This window comes from Podarcis liolepis (assembly GCF_965112155.1).
Source record: "Podarcis liolepis genome assembly, chromosome: 10".
Classification (NCBI taxonomy): Eukaryota; Metazoa; Chordata; class Lepidosauria; order Squamata; family Lacertidae; genus Podarcis; species Podarcis liolepis.
Window position 1 is genome coordinate 41,890,204 of NC_139562.1, and position 21,811 is coordinate 41,912,014.

The following is a 21,811-nucleotide window of genomic DNA, read 5'->3' on the forward strand; positions in this document are numbered from 1 at the left end:
AAATGTGGTAAGCCAGCCTTGCTGCTTGTCAGGGGGCCGGGGGTTGCTCATTATGCTGGGTGGGGTCAATGCTACTATTGGGAACTGGTCCCAAAGCAAAAATTTGGCCAGCTAGAACATATTTCTGGGCAGTTAGCAACTCAGCTGCTGGCCATGCATGACAAACCTTCTGACAACTGGATTCAGTTCCTGGGTTTGCTGAATGACTGAGAAGTATTGGGGCTACATGTTGCCCATTCTGATACAGTACATAGGCTCTGTCCATAACTCTCTGTCATTGGTTAAATTCCCTATTAAGCATTCACAGAATTATCTATGTACAAAAGATTAAACCATGGTATAATTGAAACCAGATATTAATGTGGTTAAATGATGATAAGCAATACATTTCTTCAGGCTATGCCTTTTATAATTTTATTACTGAATTCTTCTTTTAACAGCCATACTTACAGTATTTTCTTTTTCTTTTTTAAAGAAATCTATTCTTTAAAATCTGTGTAGTGTACTGTAACAAGATATATCGAGAAGGTGAGTATAATTGCTATGAGGATCAAAATACTCTGTAGAGAAGATATGTAAACTTTCTGGAAGTAAGAGTCTGAGTGTGTGTGTGTGTGTTCATACCAGCAAATGGTTCACTGGATAATTCTATGAAAGTATTCTGATAAACTTAATTGCTCGCATCCAGAGGGGCAAAAATGATACATGTGAACAGTTTACACATCAAACTTCGTCTATAAGTAACCATCAAAATCACATGAGCAGAAATCTCCTTGTGTAAAATGGTTGCTTTCACTAAAACAGAAAGTTGATTTTGTATTCTCTCTTGCTTATTCCCTCTCAGCACGACAGCACAGCCTTAAGACACATGTGCATAGTCTGGTTCCATGGAAGCTTACTACAGCTATGTAGGGCTAATGTAAGAAAGGAAAGGTGCACAGCCTCATGCAAAACACATATCCCTATCCAGGGACGGGCATATGCTCATGAAACAAATTTTAAGGGCTCATCCATACTTCCTCTCTCCCCGCTGCTTTCCCAGACTGACGTTTGCTCTGATTTAGCACTAAAGAATGCATTTTCCCTTGGAAAGTAGCAAGGCAAGGGGAAAACAGCTCAAACCCATGCTTTCTAGGCATGGGATAAATGGAAGTGTTGACAAGCCCTTTTTGGATTTCATGCCACAGTCACAGAAACCTGTTCCTGGGAGAGGGCAAGAGAAACTCACATTAGGGTGCAAAACTGGCTGCTTTGTGCAAAGGATGAGAGTAACAATCATCGGAACGGCTGGAGAGATTTCTTGTGCACAGAAGAGATTTGGCCCTTGTGTCCATCCGATTTGGACCAGGTGTTTAGCTTTATATCCACTTCCTTAGCACGAGGAGGCTGAGATGGATCTGATGTTGAGAGTATAGAATCCTGTTCCTTCCAGGTATTTCATTCAGGTGCGGGTAGGCAGGGTTCAGGAATTAGCCTCTGGGCTCCTGGGTACTCCAGGCCTCAATTGGGGCAAAAGATGTACAAAGATGCTCTCGCTTCAATGCGCTCTTATTTCATTACCACGCCTGGAGGCTCAGATCTTTTGCTCCAATATCCAGCTTTATTGCAATTTATGACATTGTTCTGCAGCTGCTGCCTCAGTGCCTTGTTTTACTACATAGTGGACTTAGCTCCTGCTGTTGCTCAAGTGTCCTAGCCCTCCTGGTTTGATGCTCCTGACCATCTCAGAGGACCACATTGCATGACAAAGATCACACTACCCCATTACCTTAACACTTCTTCTATATAAGGCGCGCACACAAACACATGCACATAAACATGTCAAAATAGTTCCCCCTGGGCAAGAAATTATCCTTGCTAGGGCTCCAGCTCAGCACACCACTCCTCTTCTTTATATATGGACAGTCATATATGCAGTGAGCACACTTTCCCAGAAATTCAATGGAGCTTACTTCTGAGCAGAGATGTACAGGACTGCACCATCTGGAGGTGCACAAAATAGTGTCATTAAGGTTGCTTGGCAACAGCAATTGTGCATCTTCTCCGTTCAGAGCTTTCAAAATGGTCAAGGGTGAAACAAGACAGTGGCAAATATAGGGAAAGGGAGTAGGAATGGCAACTGCCCCCCCCCCCCGGAGTTGGTTTGTTGATTGTTGAATGTAATCCATGAGAAATTATTCAATTGTTCTATGTAAAAAACTGCTCATTTCAAAAAAGGTTGCAGGTTGGATCAACACAATTTTGCTCTTCCGGTTATCTCCATTAACCTCCCATATTTCCTTCCTGGACACATGGAAGTAGCTTTGGGGATACCTGATACTGCCCTTTGGCTAGAGCTGGGAAGTGTCTATTTCCAAGGAGGGCAGCTATAATTGTTCAATTAACCGTAATCTAAATTTTAAACTTTGGGAAATTATGAGTGGCAAAGGATAATGTGATGGTTTGGGTAGGCAGCAGATAACACTAAGTTTAACGAATGTAGCAAACGCTACGACTGAACTTAATATTGCCACTGCATTTTGATGAAGATAATAAATTAAACCAAGAGAGCAAGAAACTGTGTGCATGGTATAAAGCTCACTTGAGAGCAGCAACAATCTAACATGCAAAGGTCAGAGCTGTACAAAAAACAGATAGTACGCAGCCAAGGAAATCACTTTATCAGTTGGATACTAGAGACTGATTAAAGCTGCCACTGTCTGCAAAAAAAAGTCTCATGAATATAATAAGGAAAAAGGAAATCAAGCACTACATCTCCAAGAATAGCTAATTCCCCCTCTAAATCTAAATGTTAAACATATTTAATCATAATCTATTTCAGAATCATTTACTTAAACCTTTTCTATACATAACCATATTGAAACCTAACGGGGAAGGGATCACTTTTGCCACCTTGATCGTATGATTTTAAAAGTGGCTGTGTTAATGATATTGTAAATCAGGCATAGGCAATCCTGGCCCTCCAGATGTTTAGGACTACAATTCCCATCATCCCTGACCACTGGTCCTGTTAGCTAGGGATGATGGGAGTTGTAGTCCCAAAACATCTGGAGGGCCAAGTTTGCCTATGCCTGTTGTAAATGTCCTTCCATCTATATACATAATTGGCTGTCTTCACTTCCATTGATTTTTGAATGATCAGTGCCTAGGTCGGGGGCTCCTACCTGAGATCCAGATGGGCATGCAGTATTTGATGACCTAACTTTCAGGAACATCAAACACCATACAGCTTTCTGGGGAAGGAGCTATAAAAATCAATTACATCACATATCATAGGTTCTCTCAGAGCACAGGAAAAGCGTTTAAGATTCTGCCCAACTCAGGCATCCCCATATAAATTATCCCTTGATAGTATTTCGATTTTCCTGTTGTTGTTTTTTATTACCAGGGTTTGTGGACGAGGAAGCTTCCAGACTACTATATCTCTATCCTTTCACATCTTTTAGTTTTATCTCCCTGAAATGATTGAACTTGAAAAAGAGTGAAGATTTTTACTAAAAAGGCGCTGCTTAATGAAGCTTGTTTCCCCCCCCCCCCTTCAGCTAAAACACACACATACATATATAGGCTAGCTTGTAAATGCACTGCAAGGTATATTAAATGTGAAGCACTCTTCACTGTTGAGCCAGGTGAGGGTTTTTTGCAGGAATATTATTGCCAGTGGTAGAGCATCTGCTTTGCATGAAAAAGCTCCCAGATTAGGCCCTGGTCATCTCAAGGGAGATGAGTCCTGCCCGAAATCCTGGAGAGGGGCTGCCAGTTGTACAGATGGCCCTGAGCTGGATGCACCAAGGATCTGATTTGGTATAAGGCAGCTTCCCATTTTCCTAGTTCAAACAGACAATTATTTTTGTAGTTTTTCTGCTCCCTCCTTCCTTCAGTTGTTCACTTTCAGCCTCACCTTTCAGGTAAGCATGCTGAGTGAAGCATAGCAACAATTGGTAACTAGGCAGTGATAGCTAGAGAGTGCCATTTTCCCCACAACTGCACCTTGATGCTGGGGGAAAATGGCATGCTGTCATGTATTCAATTTTTGCTCATCTTTGAAGTATACAAGGCACAGAAGTAAGCAATTCTACTTTGCTGCTAAGTTGAATGATAACTACCATACTGTTCCATCTATTTTGGGGGACTGAAATTTAAGAAAATGGGGGGGAGATGGCACAGAGTGGTCAAGCTTTTTGGGGGGAGATTACCCAGGGGTATTGAGCTTTTTAAAGGGGGGATGGCTAAAAACCGCTCACCCCCACACATTACAAAATCCGCCTCCCATCTGTCCCATCGCCAATCAACACCACCCATTGACGCAGCCACCAATAACACGCACAATAGCCACTGAGAGCCATGGCAGCAACCAATCAAACGTCCACGCTATGCACTAGCCATGTATAAGACGACGACAACTTTTTAGCATGATTTTTAAAGGAAAAAAATATAGTCTTATACACAGAAAAGCACGGTAAGTACTACACTATTAAGTATTTTATCTTTGTGTCTGCCCAAATCATCTCTAAAGGCTTGAGACCAGTTTACTTAAGGGGTCGCCTTACCCATACATGCGAATTCTGTCTGTGAAATGTCATGCAGTGTCTACTCTCTGTTTGTAAGAAGTCATGCCTTCGTACTGCACCTGTACTGATGTGGAAACTGATGCAAAATGAACGGAGAACTGAACTTAAAACTGGGAGGGGGGGGGAGAAACTGAAATTGACAGATCCATCCATCTCTATCTTTTCCTCCCCTCTCTGGTTTGTTCTTTTAAGGCCTCTGTTATAGTCCCAAGAGCGGTCAGTTGTTCATTGCAATATAAATTTAAATGAACTGGAGTTCCAATGAAAAATTGGGTTCCTTGCACTGACAAAAGGAACAGGTGTTTTTTTTTTTTGCATGTTTCAGAAACTTGCACCATGATTAAACGCCCATGCACATGATATGGATGGCAAAAGTTATTGTAAATTAATGCATGAAATGAAAAGCTGCAGCAAAAGCAAACTGTACATGTGTCAACTCATTACAGAATTTTTCAGTGAAGAGTAAAATGATAGGAAAGAGGGAACATAGTCAGTTTACAGAAGACTAATGAATCGGACGTCCATCCACTGCTATATATAATAAGGATCCATTAGGGGATAATTGCAACCTATATGTAGGATAAAACCAGGATAGAAGATAAATCTAATATATAGCCACATATAAATGTTGCATAAAGCTTAACATTCACATGAGGCCAAATCATATAATACAGCTGTAATTTCCCAAATTGTTGAATAGCCTGCTTTTTCTTATTTTAATCCATTGTATAGACCTAATTCACTATTTGCCTCTATTTGCAGTGGGGGGGGGCAGTGGTTTTAACAGGAACCAAGTGATCTTTGGTGTTATAATTGAGCCATTAATGCAAAATGTATTTCATTAGCACTGTTGTCATCTCAATGAATAACCTAACATTGGCTGCATTAGAATTAGTGGCTTGCATGTGGTAGTATAAGTTGAAAAACCATACTGAAAATGGAGAAAATGAATCTAAACATTATGTTCTTATCAAATGCATTCATTTTTCAATTTTAAAATGTTATTGGATTTTTTGACATTAAGATGTGAGACTATTCCAATTATAATAGTGATACATTAATAGCGTGCTGGGAGCAAAAACACCATTAATAATGATTCAGCACTTATTTTCTTATTGCCCAGCTTTCTTTTAGATTGTGGGGAAAAAATGACATTTTAGTACTTATTTTGAAAAGCTATCATTTCCATTCCATGTTGCCCCAGTTATTTTTCAATTCTGCAAATAAGTGTAATGGGGCCGGGGGGGGGGGGTTAGACCCTCTGCAGTATTTTTCAGGAAACCGTATCTGAACAGTTATGGAAAGAACAATATAATTTTATTGGATATTTAGAGTTAGAGATAAGAGGCTATATATGCATGCACACAACTGTAAACAAAATGCAAATGCATAGCCATGGGAAACTCTGTCTGCTTTCAAGCAATGCTTCCCACTGATATAAAAAGAATTCCTCAGTGACCTCTGTCGAATTTATGTCACAGATGACATGTTTGCCGCTGAAAATTTTCCTTCAGCGCTATTAGAAAAAGCCTGTGCTGAGATTTCTGGGTGAACATGAGGTGACAGCATTGCTGTAGCAGAGGTGTGTTTTGACACTGCCTGTTTCCAGAGCAGCTATGCTCCTTGGCACTGCAGTTGCTTCCAGCTGTTGATTCCCCTTTTGTGTTAAATCATTAGAGAAGCTTCCGACAAACAGCATATTGATTCACAACACCTGTGCTTTCATATTTGGAGAATCCAACTTAAGTTCTTTTCCCCTTTCACATCTATTCCCCCTTATCCTACCTGAAAAACAAGTGCAGGTGCTTCATGAATATCTGCGAGGAAATCCAACAGCCATTTCCCCTCTGTCTTGCTAGCATGGGTTTAAGTGGGGAGAGGACAGTAGACCTAAATCTAATATTTTCTTAAAGCAATCTGAAATCAGTGTGGATATAATGCATTTAGTATAATTTATGCTAAATATTTATACTGAATACAGTATTTTGAATCTTACCACTATTTCCAATTATGCAGGGATCTACTTTTATATTCACATTTCATTTCTGAGGAATGTCTTCCTCAGTCTGTTCATATTTCTTACACTTAATCCGCCAACGTTATTTTGCTTTGTTTGTGACTCATGTATGCCTTGACTGCATTCTGTGATAGCTATCTTGGACATGGTCTTTTTAATTTCCAAACTGCCTGTGCAAGCTGTGGAAATCAAGTTGCTGGAAATGTTAAGAGAAAACCAACAAAGCTGGCATTAGCATTTGCAAAGTCAAATCATGATGCAGAGATCTAGATTAAACAAGAAGCAATTTGTTTTAATTCAGAATGCTGCTTTTGCATTTCAGAGTTCTTCATTATCACAATATATCACAACTTTATGCCGACAAGTGAGAATATTCTTTTAGGGCGATTTCCTGTTGAGCTGCAGTTATTGGAACCATTAAATGGACGCCGCAGTAGGGCTCAGAGCTTTATGGAAACACATTCCCAAATACAAAATAGGTGTGAGCTGTATTCTTTATGGACAGTTTGCATGCATTTAATTTTGGCTTTCCCCAGCAAGTTGCATGAAAGTATGGTCTTGCTTGGGGAGCACAGAACTAATGTAAGGCAGAGAAAGTCTTGGCAGCTAAAGAGATTTTATATTGGAATGGAGGCTAGAAGAGTACAGAACAGTGACTGATGTTGAGGAAGAATTCAAGGGCCACACACTGTGCCATCAACAGGGGCATATCTAGGGGTTGGCTGCCACCAAGGGTGCAGGCGGGGAGAGCAAAAATTGTGCCTCTCTCAGAGCCTCAGGGGAATCCAGACACTGGCATGTGGAACCCCCTTCCACATGATAGTTTGTGCAGCAGGGCTCCCTCTTAAGGATGGCACTGCTTGGCCTTCCATCCTAACATGGCTCCCCACCCTCCACTCCCCCTGCTTGCCATGAGGCAGCCTTTCAGCAGATGTGGTGGCTGAGATATGTCAAGCTAGGCTCTCAATTTACCACAGCCGAGTCACTTTTCCCTGGGTTCTTTCCTGCCTTGACCAATTTTCAGCTTGTGTATCGCAGCATGTTTACCAGACAGCAAGGGCCATTGACTAAAATGGGGCTTACTTTTGAATAAGGTGTGCACTGAGGTGCAACCTCCAAAACCAGTGCCTTTCTGGTGGTGCATTCTCAGAAGTAATGAAAAGGCAAGTGAGGTATTGTCAGAAGTTCTTGCCTCTGGCTTGCCAAATTTAGGCTGCAGTCCTGTGTACCCACTTTCCTGAGAGTAAGCACCACTGAATTGAGTGTGATTTACTTCTGAGTTGATGTTTATCGAATTGTGCTGTTAAACACTTAGTTTAAGAGTCATTTGGTAAATGAATTATGTCATGGTTGTTTTTTTCCCCTGAAGATGGCAGGGTGCTGATACATATCCTTGCCAAGGGCACAAGGGAGTCTATGTACACCTCTGGCTATCAAAACCAGAAATAATAAATAATTTAGCAGAGCTGATAAAGCTGGAATTGTGAGCGGTGATACTAAAATCTAGGTCAGGTGGCTGTCAGCCAGGTTTGACCAAACCGGGGGCTTCATATTGCCTGCCAATCAAAGAGACCAATGCTGCTTCCTCTATTCCATCTTTATGAGGGCTTTATGACCCTTCACCAGTGGTGTTTCCAGGTAGTTCACTAAGCTAGGTCTCAGTCACAAACCATGAGTTCCTGCTAAGTCATGTAGTGTCTGGCACATAGGTGTTTTTAAATTTCTGATACATTAAAACATCCATTGTTTCATAGGCCAGAGGAAATGTAAATTAAACAAAAATGATAAAACAAAATCGAACAAATAAAATCAAACTAATGCCAGAGTACTCATTCGTCATGGAATAACTGCTCTTTTAATTAAATGGTAGCAGAAACATCACAGTGGTATGATCATTATATAATTAAAGTATAATACTCTGGCTACTTAAGATATATGAGATCCTCTTGCCAAGCAAACAACTCCATATTTGTTATAACAATTAGGAACTCTGAACAAAACCGTCAAGAGCGGATTTACTTAATTAATCATACAGCAAGCATTAATACAGCAGTATTATCCTAATATTAACAGTTTTATACTGCTTAATTCACTATGGTACACTTTTTCCACTTCGTTTTCTGAGTGTGTAGTGGCATTGTCCATGCACCAGCTTTCAAGACAGGCTTGCCATGGTTCCTTGTTGATATGCTATAAAACGCAGTTACAGTGGTGCCTCGCAAGACGAAATTAATTCGTTCCGTGAGTTTTTTTGTCTAGCGAATTTTTCATCTTGCGAAGCATGGTGTCGGGAAAGTTTTGGAAAAGCTTCAAAAATCACCAAAGTCTTCAAAAACCTCAAAAAAGGCTACCACACCGCATTCTATGAGTTGCTCCTCGAAGTCAAGTTGCAACTGTATTAACGGTGTTAAGAAAAAGGAAATAAACTTGCAAGACGTTTTCGTCTTGCGAAGCAAGCCCATAGGGAAATTCGTCTTGCGAAGCAGCTCAAAAAACGCAAAACCCTTTCGTCTAGCGAGTTTTTCGTCTTGCGAGGCATTTGTCTTGCGGGGCACCACTGTTGCTCCATTTGTTAAGGTCATTTCTGCTTAACATTTTGCTTAGATCAGGATGCATACTGACATTGTGGAGCTTATGTAAATATTTCATACAGATGCAAAATGTTTCATGCACAGCTGATGGGCTACAGAACTTGAGTTGTTGCTTCCCACATGCCAAATGCCACAGCAATGGCCAGGGGTGGCTGGTCATATAATGACCGCACATTCTCAGTGGCCCCTTTTGCGAAATAAAAACACAAATTTAAAAAGCTGTATTTTACAGATGGCTGGCAGCACATGCGGGCATGCAAATCCTGTTATTTAAAATCCTTGCTGCACTGCCAGCTCTCTGGAAAATGAAACTGCTCTCTTTTAAATAGAGTGGGTGATACCAAAGAGAAAGATTAAAAAAGTGAGTTCTACTGAGCCCTCTCCATTTGCAGATACTTTGTCCACACTATAATCTTTTTACCACCTACCTCTATTTCCTTACTATTCATGATTTCTTAATAGGCACTCAGTCTCAGGCAAAACCAGCTCAAACTTGATGAGAGGCTGAACAATATGAAAATGCTCAGTTTTGACTTGTGTACGACAAAGATGAGGAACCAGACACTGTGCCTTATTTCAAGAAGATATTTGTTTCCGTTTTAAAAATGCAGGAAGCAAGAGAGCTTCAAAATGACATTATAAGAAACTGTTTAAAGATCAGAGATTAGAACTTTAGTATTCTCAATGGAGCATGGGATAGTGGCAGCCAATTAATAATACACAGTCAATCAACTCATGCAAGCAGAAGATAAGGACACTTCAAAAATAATCAACTAACACTATCCATGAGAGAATAACAAAGAGATTCAGTAAATATTCCAAAGAAAAAGCAGTGCTAGAAAGTGTTAGCCAATAAATGAATAAATGCACTTTGAAAAAAGCAGAGATCCAGTGTAGCAAAGTGGCTAGAGTATTGGTGGTACCATAACTAGAGGGAACTAGGTTCAAATCCCCAATCTGCCATGAAGCTAACTGGGTGACCTTGGGCCAGTAACAATCTCTCAATCTAGCCTACGCCACAGAGCTGAATAAAATGGAGGTGGGAAGAGAGGCATGAACGGCACTCTGAGCTCTTTGAAGGAAGGGCAGGATTAAAATATTATAATAATACAATGAAGTATTAGAACACAATATGGACACTTTTTAATGGCAAAGAGAAACTGCCAAGGTGATATTCAGCTATACAGAATTTATACTGGTCACTGCTGGCAACTTGTTTCCCAGTATATATTCATCCCTGACTTATACAGAAACATTGCATACATGCTCTCAAGTCCTCATGGGATCTTTCATATCCCAGTTACATGTGTAAACATAAGTTGTCTGAAATTATTCCCATCAGCCTATGATTAAAGATGTTTCAGGTAGGTAGTAAGGAGACTGGAACCCTGTGGCATCATCCCATATACCAAAATCCACAGTGTGGAGCAGCAGGCCCTAGCAACACCTTCTGGGACTTTGCCCATGAAGGAGGACCAGAATCACAGCAAAACAGTACTTAGTAATCCCAGAAGGGTACCATGGTTCATATACTGTTGAACTACTAAACCACTGAAAGATCCAGTATAATCACAGCAGTTACACTTTCCCTGTTTATCTACACCAAGGCAACTAAAACAATAATAAGCTTAACCCTCCCCCTCTCTCCTGCAAAAAAACTGGAGTGCACTAGGCACAATGACCTTGGTCCCCAAAGACACATGGGACTGCTGTTTACCAGAGAGGTTGAACAACGATTTCATTAGAAACTTCAGTGTGCTTTTGCATTTTTAAGTGTACATTTTACAAGTTCAGTTACAGTATCACATTAATTCCTGCTTCCTTCATCAAATCTTTTTCCTGACAGCATTGATTTATCATTAACTTTAAAAGTGTTTCTTTGCCTAAAAACAAAGGAGGCGTTCCAAACAAGAAGGAAATAGCTATTTTCATTCAAAGTGGTAGGAAGCCACTTAGAATCTATCATCAATTCAAAGATGCTTTTGCCATCAGAAGAGTCAGATCATGTACAACATACAAAGAGTCAGATCACGTACAACATTCATGTAATGCAAGAAATGTAACGTTTAATAGAAGAGAAAGAGGAAGAAACATTCTCAACCATTAAGAAGCTCTGAATTCCCTTTAAGTAATTTCCTCCCAGGCATACTATATTTTCCCTAAAAGAAAGCCTTTTCAAAACATTGCTGAAGGCAATTCATTGCTCTGATACTATGCTTGATAGAAGTACATCATTTCATGCTGTGACTGCTGTAACTACAAATAGTTGTTGAGATTTCATAGCAGATGAGACACGTACTGTTTAAAAACCAACAGCAGGCTATTTGTATCATTATTTTTAAGTTTCTTAAAATCTGCTTGAAGGTATCAGTGGTGCGTTTCTCTTGCAGCAAGTACAGTCTTCTTCCAATTAACGTTGCTGTTAGTTTACATGGTCCAAATTATTTATTTGTTTAGTTATTTTATTTGCAAATTGCTTTCCATGAGGCACCCAAAAGTCATTCACAATATAATAAAACTGTTTTACATATATAAACACACACACACACACACACACACACACACACACACACATATTGTCACTTCTAATCCAATACCAGTACGAACTGGAATGAAGAAATCCACTTAGAAGGGTCTGTAGGATCATAGAATTCTAGAGCTGGAAGTGATGCTAAAGGCCATCTAGTTCCCGGAAAAGCAGGAATCACAGCAAAAATCTTTGACAGAAGGCCATCCAATCTCTGTTTAAAGGCCTCCAATGAAAGATTCAGTCCACCACCCTCTGAGGTAGTCGTTTCTACTGCCAAGCAGCTTTTACCAGCAGAAAGTCTTTCTAATGTTTAGTCTGAATTTCCTTTCTTCTAATTTGAATCCATTGATCTGTGTCCTACCCTCTGGAACAGCAGAAAAACAAGCCTGCTCTATGTGACAGCCCTTCAGATAATCTGGCTATCACATCACCTCACAATTTTCTCTTCACCAGGCTAAACATGCCCAACTACCTCAACAATACCTCGTAAGGCTTGGTTTCTTGTTGAAAGCGCAGAGGCCAAAAAGACAACAGAGAAGGTATCTTTCTGATACAATGGAGGGCATTCCGTTGGTTAGACCCAATTATGACATCATGAGGAATGGACTTCCTGATAGGATGGTATCTGCAGGGTCCCGCAGAACACAGTAATCACTTGGGTACATACGGGATGAGAATATATTTAAGTAGCCTGGTCCTAAGCTGTTACACATACATATATACTCCAAAATATTTTATAGCAGCCATATGAACAGCCCTGCAAATGTCAGTGTGAGTATGTAGATTCCTGGAAAACTATTACACATCCAGTCTGACGGGCATAATTTTCCTATGAACTCAACATGGAGGATCTACAGGACTCTAGAAAGCTTGGTATAGGTATTCCAAGTCTGCCTACAGTACCTCCCAACTGTGTGTGGCAGGGTTAGACTGGCCAAAGCTTCTCCTGGACACTTTACCAGCAAGTGACATAAAACAGCTCTCTGAGAACAAACCTCTATTGCATCTCTCAGTAATGTTTGCACTAAGTGAAAAACCAGAGCTGCTGTCATCTATTTAACTAATCAGCAAGTATTGTTAAGTCTAGATTCATAAGCTCTGAATGTACTAAATTAGGTTTTATCATCAAGCCAGCTAGTTGCTCTCCTGCCTAACATACGAAGGTTGCAAAACCCTTCCACAGGCAGTGCTGTGTTTAAATACTCTTTATTCAGACTGGTGCAAAATATCTATTCCTAGGATATTTAAAGAAACCATTAATAAATAATCCACAAAATATCTCTGCTGTCTTTCATCTTTGCAATTTTTTCATTCTCACCCCTCCTGGACAATTTGCCACTGGGCCAACAGTTTATCTCATGTGCAAGCAAATAAGGTATGCCTCTTTAAAATTGAGGACTATGTTTAGCAAAAAGTTCTAAGACTTTTAAGGCATATTTCTGGATAAAACACCACGAGGAATGGCAAATACCTGCTCCATCAATTATTATTCATCCCAAGGCAGTGCAATTATTTTCAAAGCTACACGTTCCTTTAAAATCCAATAAAGCAATTTTTGCTTTAATGAATTTACCCACTCAGCAGTATCTAGTGTAGCCAACCATTTTATATTATGGTTTCAGCTTGAAAAATGTTCCCAGGTATAATTGTTCCAAAGTGACTAAAAATATTTAACTGCTTAGGTGCACAGTCACAATACCTGCATAATGTTAAACAGAATCACATAATCTAAAGTGGCTATTTAGCCCTTGCATCTATCCAATCTATGTCACAGTGTGCCCCAGATCAAAGGCAGTTGCTCTCCATAATACTACCATTAGAACCAATATGAGTCATGTTTGCTCTTCTGTGCAAGTTTCAATCACCCAAAGTTATTTAATGATTTCTTTTTCAAAGAGCTTTATCCTAGAGATAAACTTATCCATTTAGTAGCATTAAATACCAAGAGTATTTACCTACTAGTACAAAGAAGCTTTTGTAAAATTTATTGTTAATTTTATGCATCTGAGCCCGCTTACATTATTGTGACAAGATTGTTTATTTATGTACAGCAAGCAGGGGATATGGGAAGTTGCATGTTTTAACAATTAGATACAGTTGTGATTAAGGCTGAAACTTCAAAAGGGAACAAACTGCAAGCTTTATTGTAGCAAACATTTGTTATTAAAAGAAACTTGGCTCAAGGGACTGAAAACAAGGGTGGTAAGACTGAAAAAACCTCTGTTATGAGAACCTATTGAAGAGGGAGGCTCGTCTTCTGCTCCACAGATCAAAAGGAGCTTAGATGTGACATAATTTAGATTTACAAAACAGAAAGTGTCAGATAAGAATGAAAGAAAGCTCTTCAAAGAAAGAGGTTAACATACAACAGCGTTCTCTTTGCAGCCATAAACAGCAAGTTATGTTCTCTGCTGTGACCTGTGGTTTTTCTTCTTTGACTAGATCATCATGGTCTGACAAGTTGATCTACGATTATACCAAGCTTCTGGGACTGAAAGATCTTTTCTTGTTTGCTCATTCCTTCCATGTTTGTTCATTCTTGCCCTAGTCCCCATTCTGCTGTTGTTTTTGAGTTTTCAAATATCATCTTCATATTAATCATCACCACCACTCACCACACTCCCTCATCCATGTCTGAACTCAAAATTAGTTGTCAGATTGACTAGTGGCAATCTGTCTTCCTTCTTGCATTCAAAGTCCTCCATGGCTTTTCTCCTGCCTCTGCTCTTATATCACAGTACACACCTGCCCATGACCATCTTCAGCCACCCAAAAGTATTTTGTTTCCACTATTTTGCTCTTTTTAGACCTCATGCCTAAAACTGCCTTCCAGAACTTCTGTGCGATGCTACTTGTCTTACTTCTTACTTCAAATCCTCAAAATCCAACTTTATATTAAGCCTTTGGCACAACCCCTTATACCTCAGCCTCCGGAGAATCATAGAATCATAGAATTGTAGAGTGCAGTGGTACCTCAGTTTAAGAACAGCCCTGTTTACGAAATATTCAGTATATGAACTCTGCAAAACCGGAAGTAGTGTCCCGGTTAGCAAACTTTACCTCAGTTTACAAACAGAAGCCTAACAGTGGAAGGGCACCGGTGGTGGGAGGCCTCATTAGGGAAAGCCCCTCGGTTTAAGAATGGCTTTGGTTTAAGAATGGACTTCCGGAACGGATTAAGTTCATAAACTGAGGTACCACTGTATTAGAATTAGCAAGACCCTGGTTAGTGTCGCCATGCCCTCCTGCTTGGAAGTAGGCCTTTAAATTGCAGATTGGTTCACAAGGGGCCTATGCTCATTCACAATTGGATCCTGGGTGAGGCAGCAGACCTGTAATGTATTACTGAAACCTGGGTGGGCAACACTGGGCAGATTCAATCTGACTCAGCTGTGCCTACCTGAATATTTGGGTTGAGCACCAACACAGGCTGGAGGGAGACATCTCCACTTCTACCCTGCAGGCTAACTTTGACAGATGAGTAAAGCTCTCATCATCTCTTACCACAGTCTATTCTGCCCAAAGCATCCAGAGGGCACCAGTTTTGGGGAAAGCTGACCTAAGGAGTATGGTATATTCCCTGATTCCCAAAATCAAATATATATACGGTCACAACGAGCACATTCACACAAATTATTCACACAATTAAACCCAGAGTAACTTAGTGAATGGTCAAAATCTTGCTGCGATATTAAAGGTTTAATTAGAGACAGACTATGGATCTGTTTTCTTCCCAGAGTAATCAGTTGCAGGAAAAAAATGCTTGCACTGCAGGTGCACTGAAGGCTTTGAGCATCTGAGACTCCCTGCTGTACCACACAGATCGACAATTTCTCCTGCAATAATGAGACGCAAAAAAAAAAAAAATTCTAACTCTTCTAAATCTTCCCCTCAACTAGGATAATCGAAATTAAAATCTAGCCTCAAAGCAAATAATTTATAACCATTTAAAGGCAAATGTGGGAGTGAAGAAGAAATCAAGGAAACAAGCAGAGTGTCAGTGCCATTAACAATTTTTGTAGCAGAGAGTCTGCAAAGATTACAATTTAAGGAAGGGGCACCAGTGGCATACCTGTAAGCACCCTCTGCTTAACAAACCTTTATCTTCACCAACTGTCACCCTAACACGTAAAAATAAAATACCTTAATGGATATCAAATGTGATTTAGCAACATTGTGTTTTTAAATACCAGTGTGTAAAACAATAACAATTAACTAGCACTCAGTTTTTCAATGAAATAAAACAAGTATCTTTTTGTTACTCCATGGCCACAGATGAACCGCACCTAGTCTGGCCAGAAAATGACACCTTGCCTCTAATTTCTAAATAGCTTCCAAGGGACTGAGGTTAGAGACAGAATGATGTCAGTTTGCTTCTTTGGAGCACACCACCCAAATTTTTAAATGGAAAGCCTGCCCCTGCTTTCAGTTACATTCATTATGTTGTGGCTGCTTAACTATCTAATCTCTACTTCACACTTTTTTTATCATAATCACTTTTAGTAACAATTCAAAGGCCTCCAATATTGCTATCCAGCTGGGTTATTAAAGCACACTAGCTATTGTTTTGGCCATGAACTGACCCCACTTTTTCCCAATTTATAGAAACCAAGTGTCATTCCATTCCCATCCCATGTCCCTCTAGGCCCTTCAGGTTCACAACCCTATCAGGCACTCCCACTAAATCTCCCTGAGTTAGACTCTGGCTGCTGCACCATAAACCACTGTATCCTCTTTCTGTGACAGTGATGACTGGGAGAGTAAAGGTAAAGGTAAAGGTACCCCTGACCTTAGGTCCAGTCGCAGATGACTCTGGGGTTGCGCCGCTCATCTCGCTCTATAGGTCGAGGGAGCTGATGTTTTGTCCGCAGACAGCTTCCAGGTCATGTGGCCAGCATGACTAAGCCGCTTCTGGCGAACCAGAGCAGCGCACGGAAACACTGTTTACCTTCCTGCCAGAGTGGTACCTATTTATGAACTTGAACTTGACGTGCTTTCAAATTGCTAGGTGGGAAGGACCTGGGACCAACAACTGGAGCTCACTCCGTCGTGAGGATTTGAACAGCCGACCTTCTGATTGTGTGATTTAGACCACAGTGCCACCCGCATCTGGGAGGGTAACAGTAGACAAACAGAGCATCTCAAGAACACTGGGACTGTTCTTCGGGGGGGGAGCACTCCTTTCATGCACCCTCCTACCCCACCCCAAAATAATTTAAAGGAGGTCTGAATAATAACCTGTCTCTGGCTGCCTTTACAAAATACATAAACATACACAAAACATAAAATTGATCAGTGCATGGAATTTTTTTGCAGGAAAAGATAAATGATACTGCCACTCCAGTCTATCAGTTAAAAGTTCAGAAGCTTGTTACTAAACTATCAGTGAAATCTGGACATTTTATTGTTAAACTGTTATGTTGACTGTGGTTTGGCTGAGAAAACACAGCAGATTAGCCTGAACTGAGCCCAAGACAACTGCCAAATCCTCTATCCAGTAGCAGATGGTGCAAGAACTTTAGGAAGCCTTAAAAACAGGAACAGTAAACATTTTTTAATCTGGAGGCTACAGTTCCCATTTTAAAAACCAGCCAGTGGGCTGCACCACACATGCACTCGCTGTGCGTCATGCACATATGGTGGAATAAAAAATAAATCAGAAAGTGAAAATACATGCAAGAGCCACTTTAAACTCTTTCCTGCTAAAAATGCCACTTTAAACTCTGGCAATCATATGATACACAAGAAAAAAACAGTGTCAGTACTAGGTGCCACACATTTTTAGCAAGGAGGTGCTCCATCTTCATTTCCTACTGTCCCATGCAATTATAGTCCCATGCATTTATACTTAATGATAAAAAAATCAAAGTAGTTACAGTTGATGAACCGTAATTTTTCCAACTGTTTTGATTGTTTGGCAGTTTTTGTTGTGTTTCAGGCACCAAGCCATAGGGATCCCCTGTCCTGTTGCTGCTGGTGCAAGGGATCTTGTTGGAGCATTGCTTTTCTCCCACATAGGCTAGGGCATTTCAGGAATAACTGTATTCTGTCCACAGCTTCTGATTCACAATTCTATCTTGATTTCTCTTTATCATTACTTATGTCTGTCTAACCTGTTAGGTACGGATTCACAGATTTCCATATAAAAATGTTACGCCTCGCACAGGGGAATGTCAACAGCCTTTCAAAGGTCTCTGTAATAATTTGCTGTTTGTTTGGGTGTGTGTTTTTTTAGACAATAAAGGGAGGTATTACCTGTCTGCATCCACCGTCACATCATGAACCCCTCTTTGAATAACATCTCGGGAGGCTGCTATGTCTGGAATTCGGTTCAAGCTTCTTGTATACAGGTTGAGTCCTCCATCTGTCATGTAACTGAAAATAAAAATATATAATTTTAATCATGAGAAAATGCCACCAGCTGGTGCTACCTATTTATATATAGCACTGTCAATGCAGCGCTGTGGCAGAGTGAAAGAAAGAGATGAAGTTTCTGATCTGCAGAATTTAAAGGTTTTTACCAATTTCATCAAGGTGAACCTTACTAAGAACCAAACGAGATGTGAATTGGTAGCTCTGTGTACAGGACATCTCATGATAACAGCAGTCAGCACAAAAGGGAAGAGCTATAACTCAGTAGTACAGCACATGCATTGTTTACAGAAAGCTCCAAGGTCTAAATCCTGGCAAAAGGATCAGGCAGAAAGATTCTTTTCTGTCCAATGCCCTCAAGTGCCACTGCTTGTTAGAGTAGATAACACTGGCATAGTTGGACAACCATTCTGGCCTAGCAGCTTCTCCCTTCCAGAATACTTATTTATGCTTCCCAGCAGTTAAGTGGGTGCTTAACCATCTCCCACTGTATTGATTTTCTTATTAAAGGCACACCTCCACAGCTGCTATTTGTTCCATGACAAAAACCATACGGGTACATGTATCATACATGGTGAAACCTCCTACACCATCACTGTTGTCCATATTTGAAGTGCCCCCTTCCAAAGCTGTCATGCCTAGTTTGCCCCTACGTCAGGAGAACAACTGCTTGAATTTTGCTGTAGCAAGGGAAGGAAGGAAGGACTGAGGAGGAGTTCCTACCTTGCAGATAAGGAATAGAGTAACACAGAGAACGGTAAACTGGTGTTACAGTAAACATACCCAAAAGTATCTATAAACATCGAACTGCAGATCTCTACAAAGGAAGCAGCCATACAGAACCACCGTAACTAGGAATGGATTGAGCTGTTCACTTGTCAGGTGGTACAGTCCTCTCACATGGAAAAGCACTTGACAGGAGACGCTTCCATGTGAAATGCGCTTGTCAAAATTTGCCGCCTCAGGCTTGAAAACTCTCCTTCCATCTAAGTCAGTTTTGCTGGGGATGCAGTTATTCGACAGAAATGCTACAATATGACCAATTCCTATGTGAAAGCTGAGTTGGCCAACTCTGTGAGAATCTCAGTGAAGCAAATGAATGATGAAAGGGGGATGGGGTGGAATATACCCTTGAGTATACCCAGGACTCATACACTTAGTCCTGGTAAAGACAGATATCAGAAAAGTGAAAGTGGAGGACCATAAATGGTGCCTTAATCTTTCTTTTATTATGATATATATACACACAGCTGCCAACAACCAAAAGAAGGACTGACACACTAACTATACTGGCGCACACCTCTTGGACTAATTAAGGCCTATTCTTTATAGGATACAGGCAGGAGAAGGACTTCAGTGATAAGACCATATGTTCACCATCTCAGGTTCAATCCATTATAAGTTCAGAAAAGGTTGTCATAGAATCAGAGCTGGAAGGGACCACAAAGGAATCATTTTGCCCAGCACAGGCATCGAACCCACGACCATGAGATTAAGAGTCTCATACTCTACCAACTGAGCTATCCCGCAGGAGGCCAAGGACTCTTGTCCAAAATCCATGGAAAGGTGCTCTCTGTGGGTTTAAATTCTTTCCCATGTATTTGGTCCACCTGCATTTACAGTATATACTGGCAGACCAGTGACAAATGGCATGGATGGGTTTGCTGCTTACTAAATTTTTGACAGTATTTAAAGGCGACATGGTGCACACGTAACACTTTCATGGGGAGGCGGCTTTATCTATGGCCCGCATCCTATGCATATCTAGCCTCAATCACAAAACGAAGAGTCATGAAAGCACCGCATTCACCTAGACAGGCCAGCCTCATGCACCAGATAGAGATGACCTGCTTGAGAAACTGATGCGAGCTTGGTGACCACAGAATGATTACAATAATGGGAAGCTTACCTTGCTATTATTTTTATATCATCTTATTTTGGTATGTATTGTTATCTGAATTGCTTCTTAGGGGGAATTTCTTTATTAGTCATTTTCAGAAAATCTTGTGAATAAAATGGGGGCCAGTTTCCACACCAACCTATGGTATTTGAACTCCAAAGTCATATCTGTAGGCACTGGAACCACTTATGGATGTGATCTTGCACTCAGAAATGCAAACAAGAATGTTGCTTTCCAATGGATACAAGATGGTGTATATTGTATGATGCCTTCTGCCAGGGAGGGGAGGGAATGGGACTCGATTGCAGCCTTCATTCCTATAGAACTACAAAGGTAGGAAAATGGAGGAGAAGACTTCAAGACTCAAGACTTCAATGCATTTTGATTCTTACATGGTAATGCATTAGTGAAGAGGCTGAACCTCACAAGAAATAGGCCCCTCTTCCATTAATTCCTAATTACTGCTGGATTCTCATCCCCAAGTGTTTAAAGTAATTAAAGTGGGAATGAAAGAGGAAAGAGATAAGACTTGACATGCCTGAATGAAGCATGAATTTTCAGTGCTTATTATTCATTTTTTGCTCTTTATTCTAACGCAGAAATGGTACTTAAAAAATATTCTGGCCAAGAGCGCTGCTGCTTGCTACTATCTACCAAGTCATTCTCATTACGGATGTCAAAAGAGACAACTTAATTTATTCTCTAAGGTGATAAACTAATTAATACATATTTAGTCAAGCAGTACAAAAACTGTTAATCGGTATATGTCACAAGCAAAATATCCAAGAAAAAATTAGCTGAGATAGAAAGTCTCACACTGCTTTGAATGCTTTCACATGAGTCATTAAGTTGCATAGATGCACAAAGGTTCTTATACTAGATAGTGGCTGGATTTCAGGTGAGTGCAGTCTGCTTTTTTCTCATTTTTGAACCAGACTTCCAGGGTCCATCAGTCAGGACCAACCAGAAAATGTAAAAACAATGCTGGAGTATGACACTTGAAGAAACTTTCAGAGCTCAATTCTATGCATGCTTACATAGAAATCAGTGGCACCAAATCCCATGGAACTCTCAAATCAATGAGCAATCAGACATACAGCTCTATCCCAAGCAGATTTACTTGGAAATAAACACCACTTCTTTGAATGGGTCACACTTTGTCTTAGGAACACAGGCTTGGTTTTAGACATGGAGACTGAAATTCTCTAATTCTGATTTCAGTCTTTCATACTTTGAAAGGCAGACAAACACTCAACAACCTGACCATGGTATTCAACGCCAGCTGCAGCATCCTAATCAGACCCAAGGGAAGTCCCATATAGAGCACATTATAGTAGTCCAGCTGTGAGGACACCAACACATGAACTGCAGTGGTCAAGCTATTCTTGTCCAGGAAAGGGTGTAGTTGGCATACCAACCTAAGATAATGGGCAGTCCTTCGCACAGAGTTTTCCAGGGTCTGTAATAGGAAGGATGGACCTAGGGGCACCTCAAAACTTGTCCCTTCGGAGAGATTGCAACCTTGTCCAGAAGTGGAGAATTCCCTAACTCCTGAATATGGGAACCACTCACCCCATGGAGTCTCAATTTTACCATGATTCAATCTCTGTATTTTGACCCTTATCCAGCCCACCACTACAGCTAGCCACAAGTACAAAAGCATCCCCTGACTCAGATATAACAGGGGGGAAAGGGATGGGTGTTATCAGTATGATGATGATACAATGCCCTAAATCTCCTAATGGCCAACAGCTGATCACAGGGCAGTTTACAAAATAAAACACAAAAATACATAGCATAATTAAAAAACCATACCTCCCTCCAACACAC

At 40.5% G+C, this 21,811-nt stretch overlaps 1 protein-coding gene across 9 annotated transcripts in view; it reads right to left on the minus strand.

The window, feature by feature from the left end:
* NAV3 (neuron navigator 3) overlaps positions 1 to 21,811 on the minus strand; it is a 426,597-nt gene that overhangs the window by 76,161 nt on the left and 328,625 nt on the right. For all 9 annotated transcript variants that reach the window (XM_083463072.1, XM_083463071.1, XM_083463073.1 and 6 more), the window contains one exon: positions 17,965 to 18,084. In XM_083463072.1, the coding sequence (XP_083319198.1) occupies positions 17,965 to 18,084 (120 nt within the window). The remainder of the gene's footprint in view (positions 1 to 17,964; positions 18,085 to 21,811) is intronic.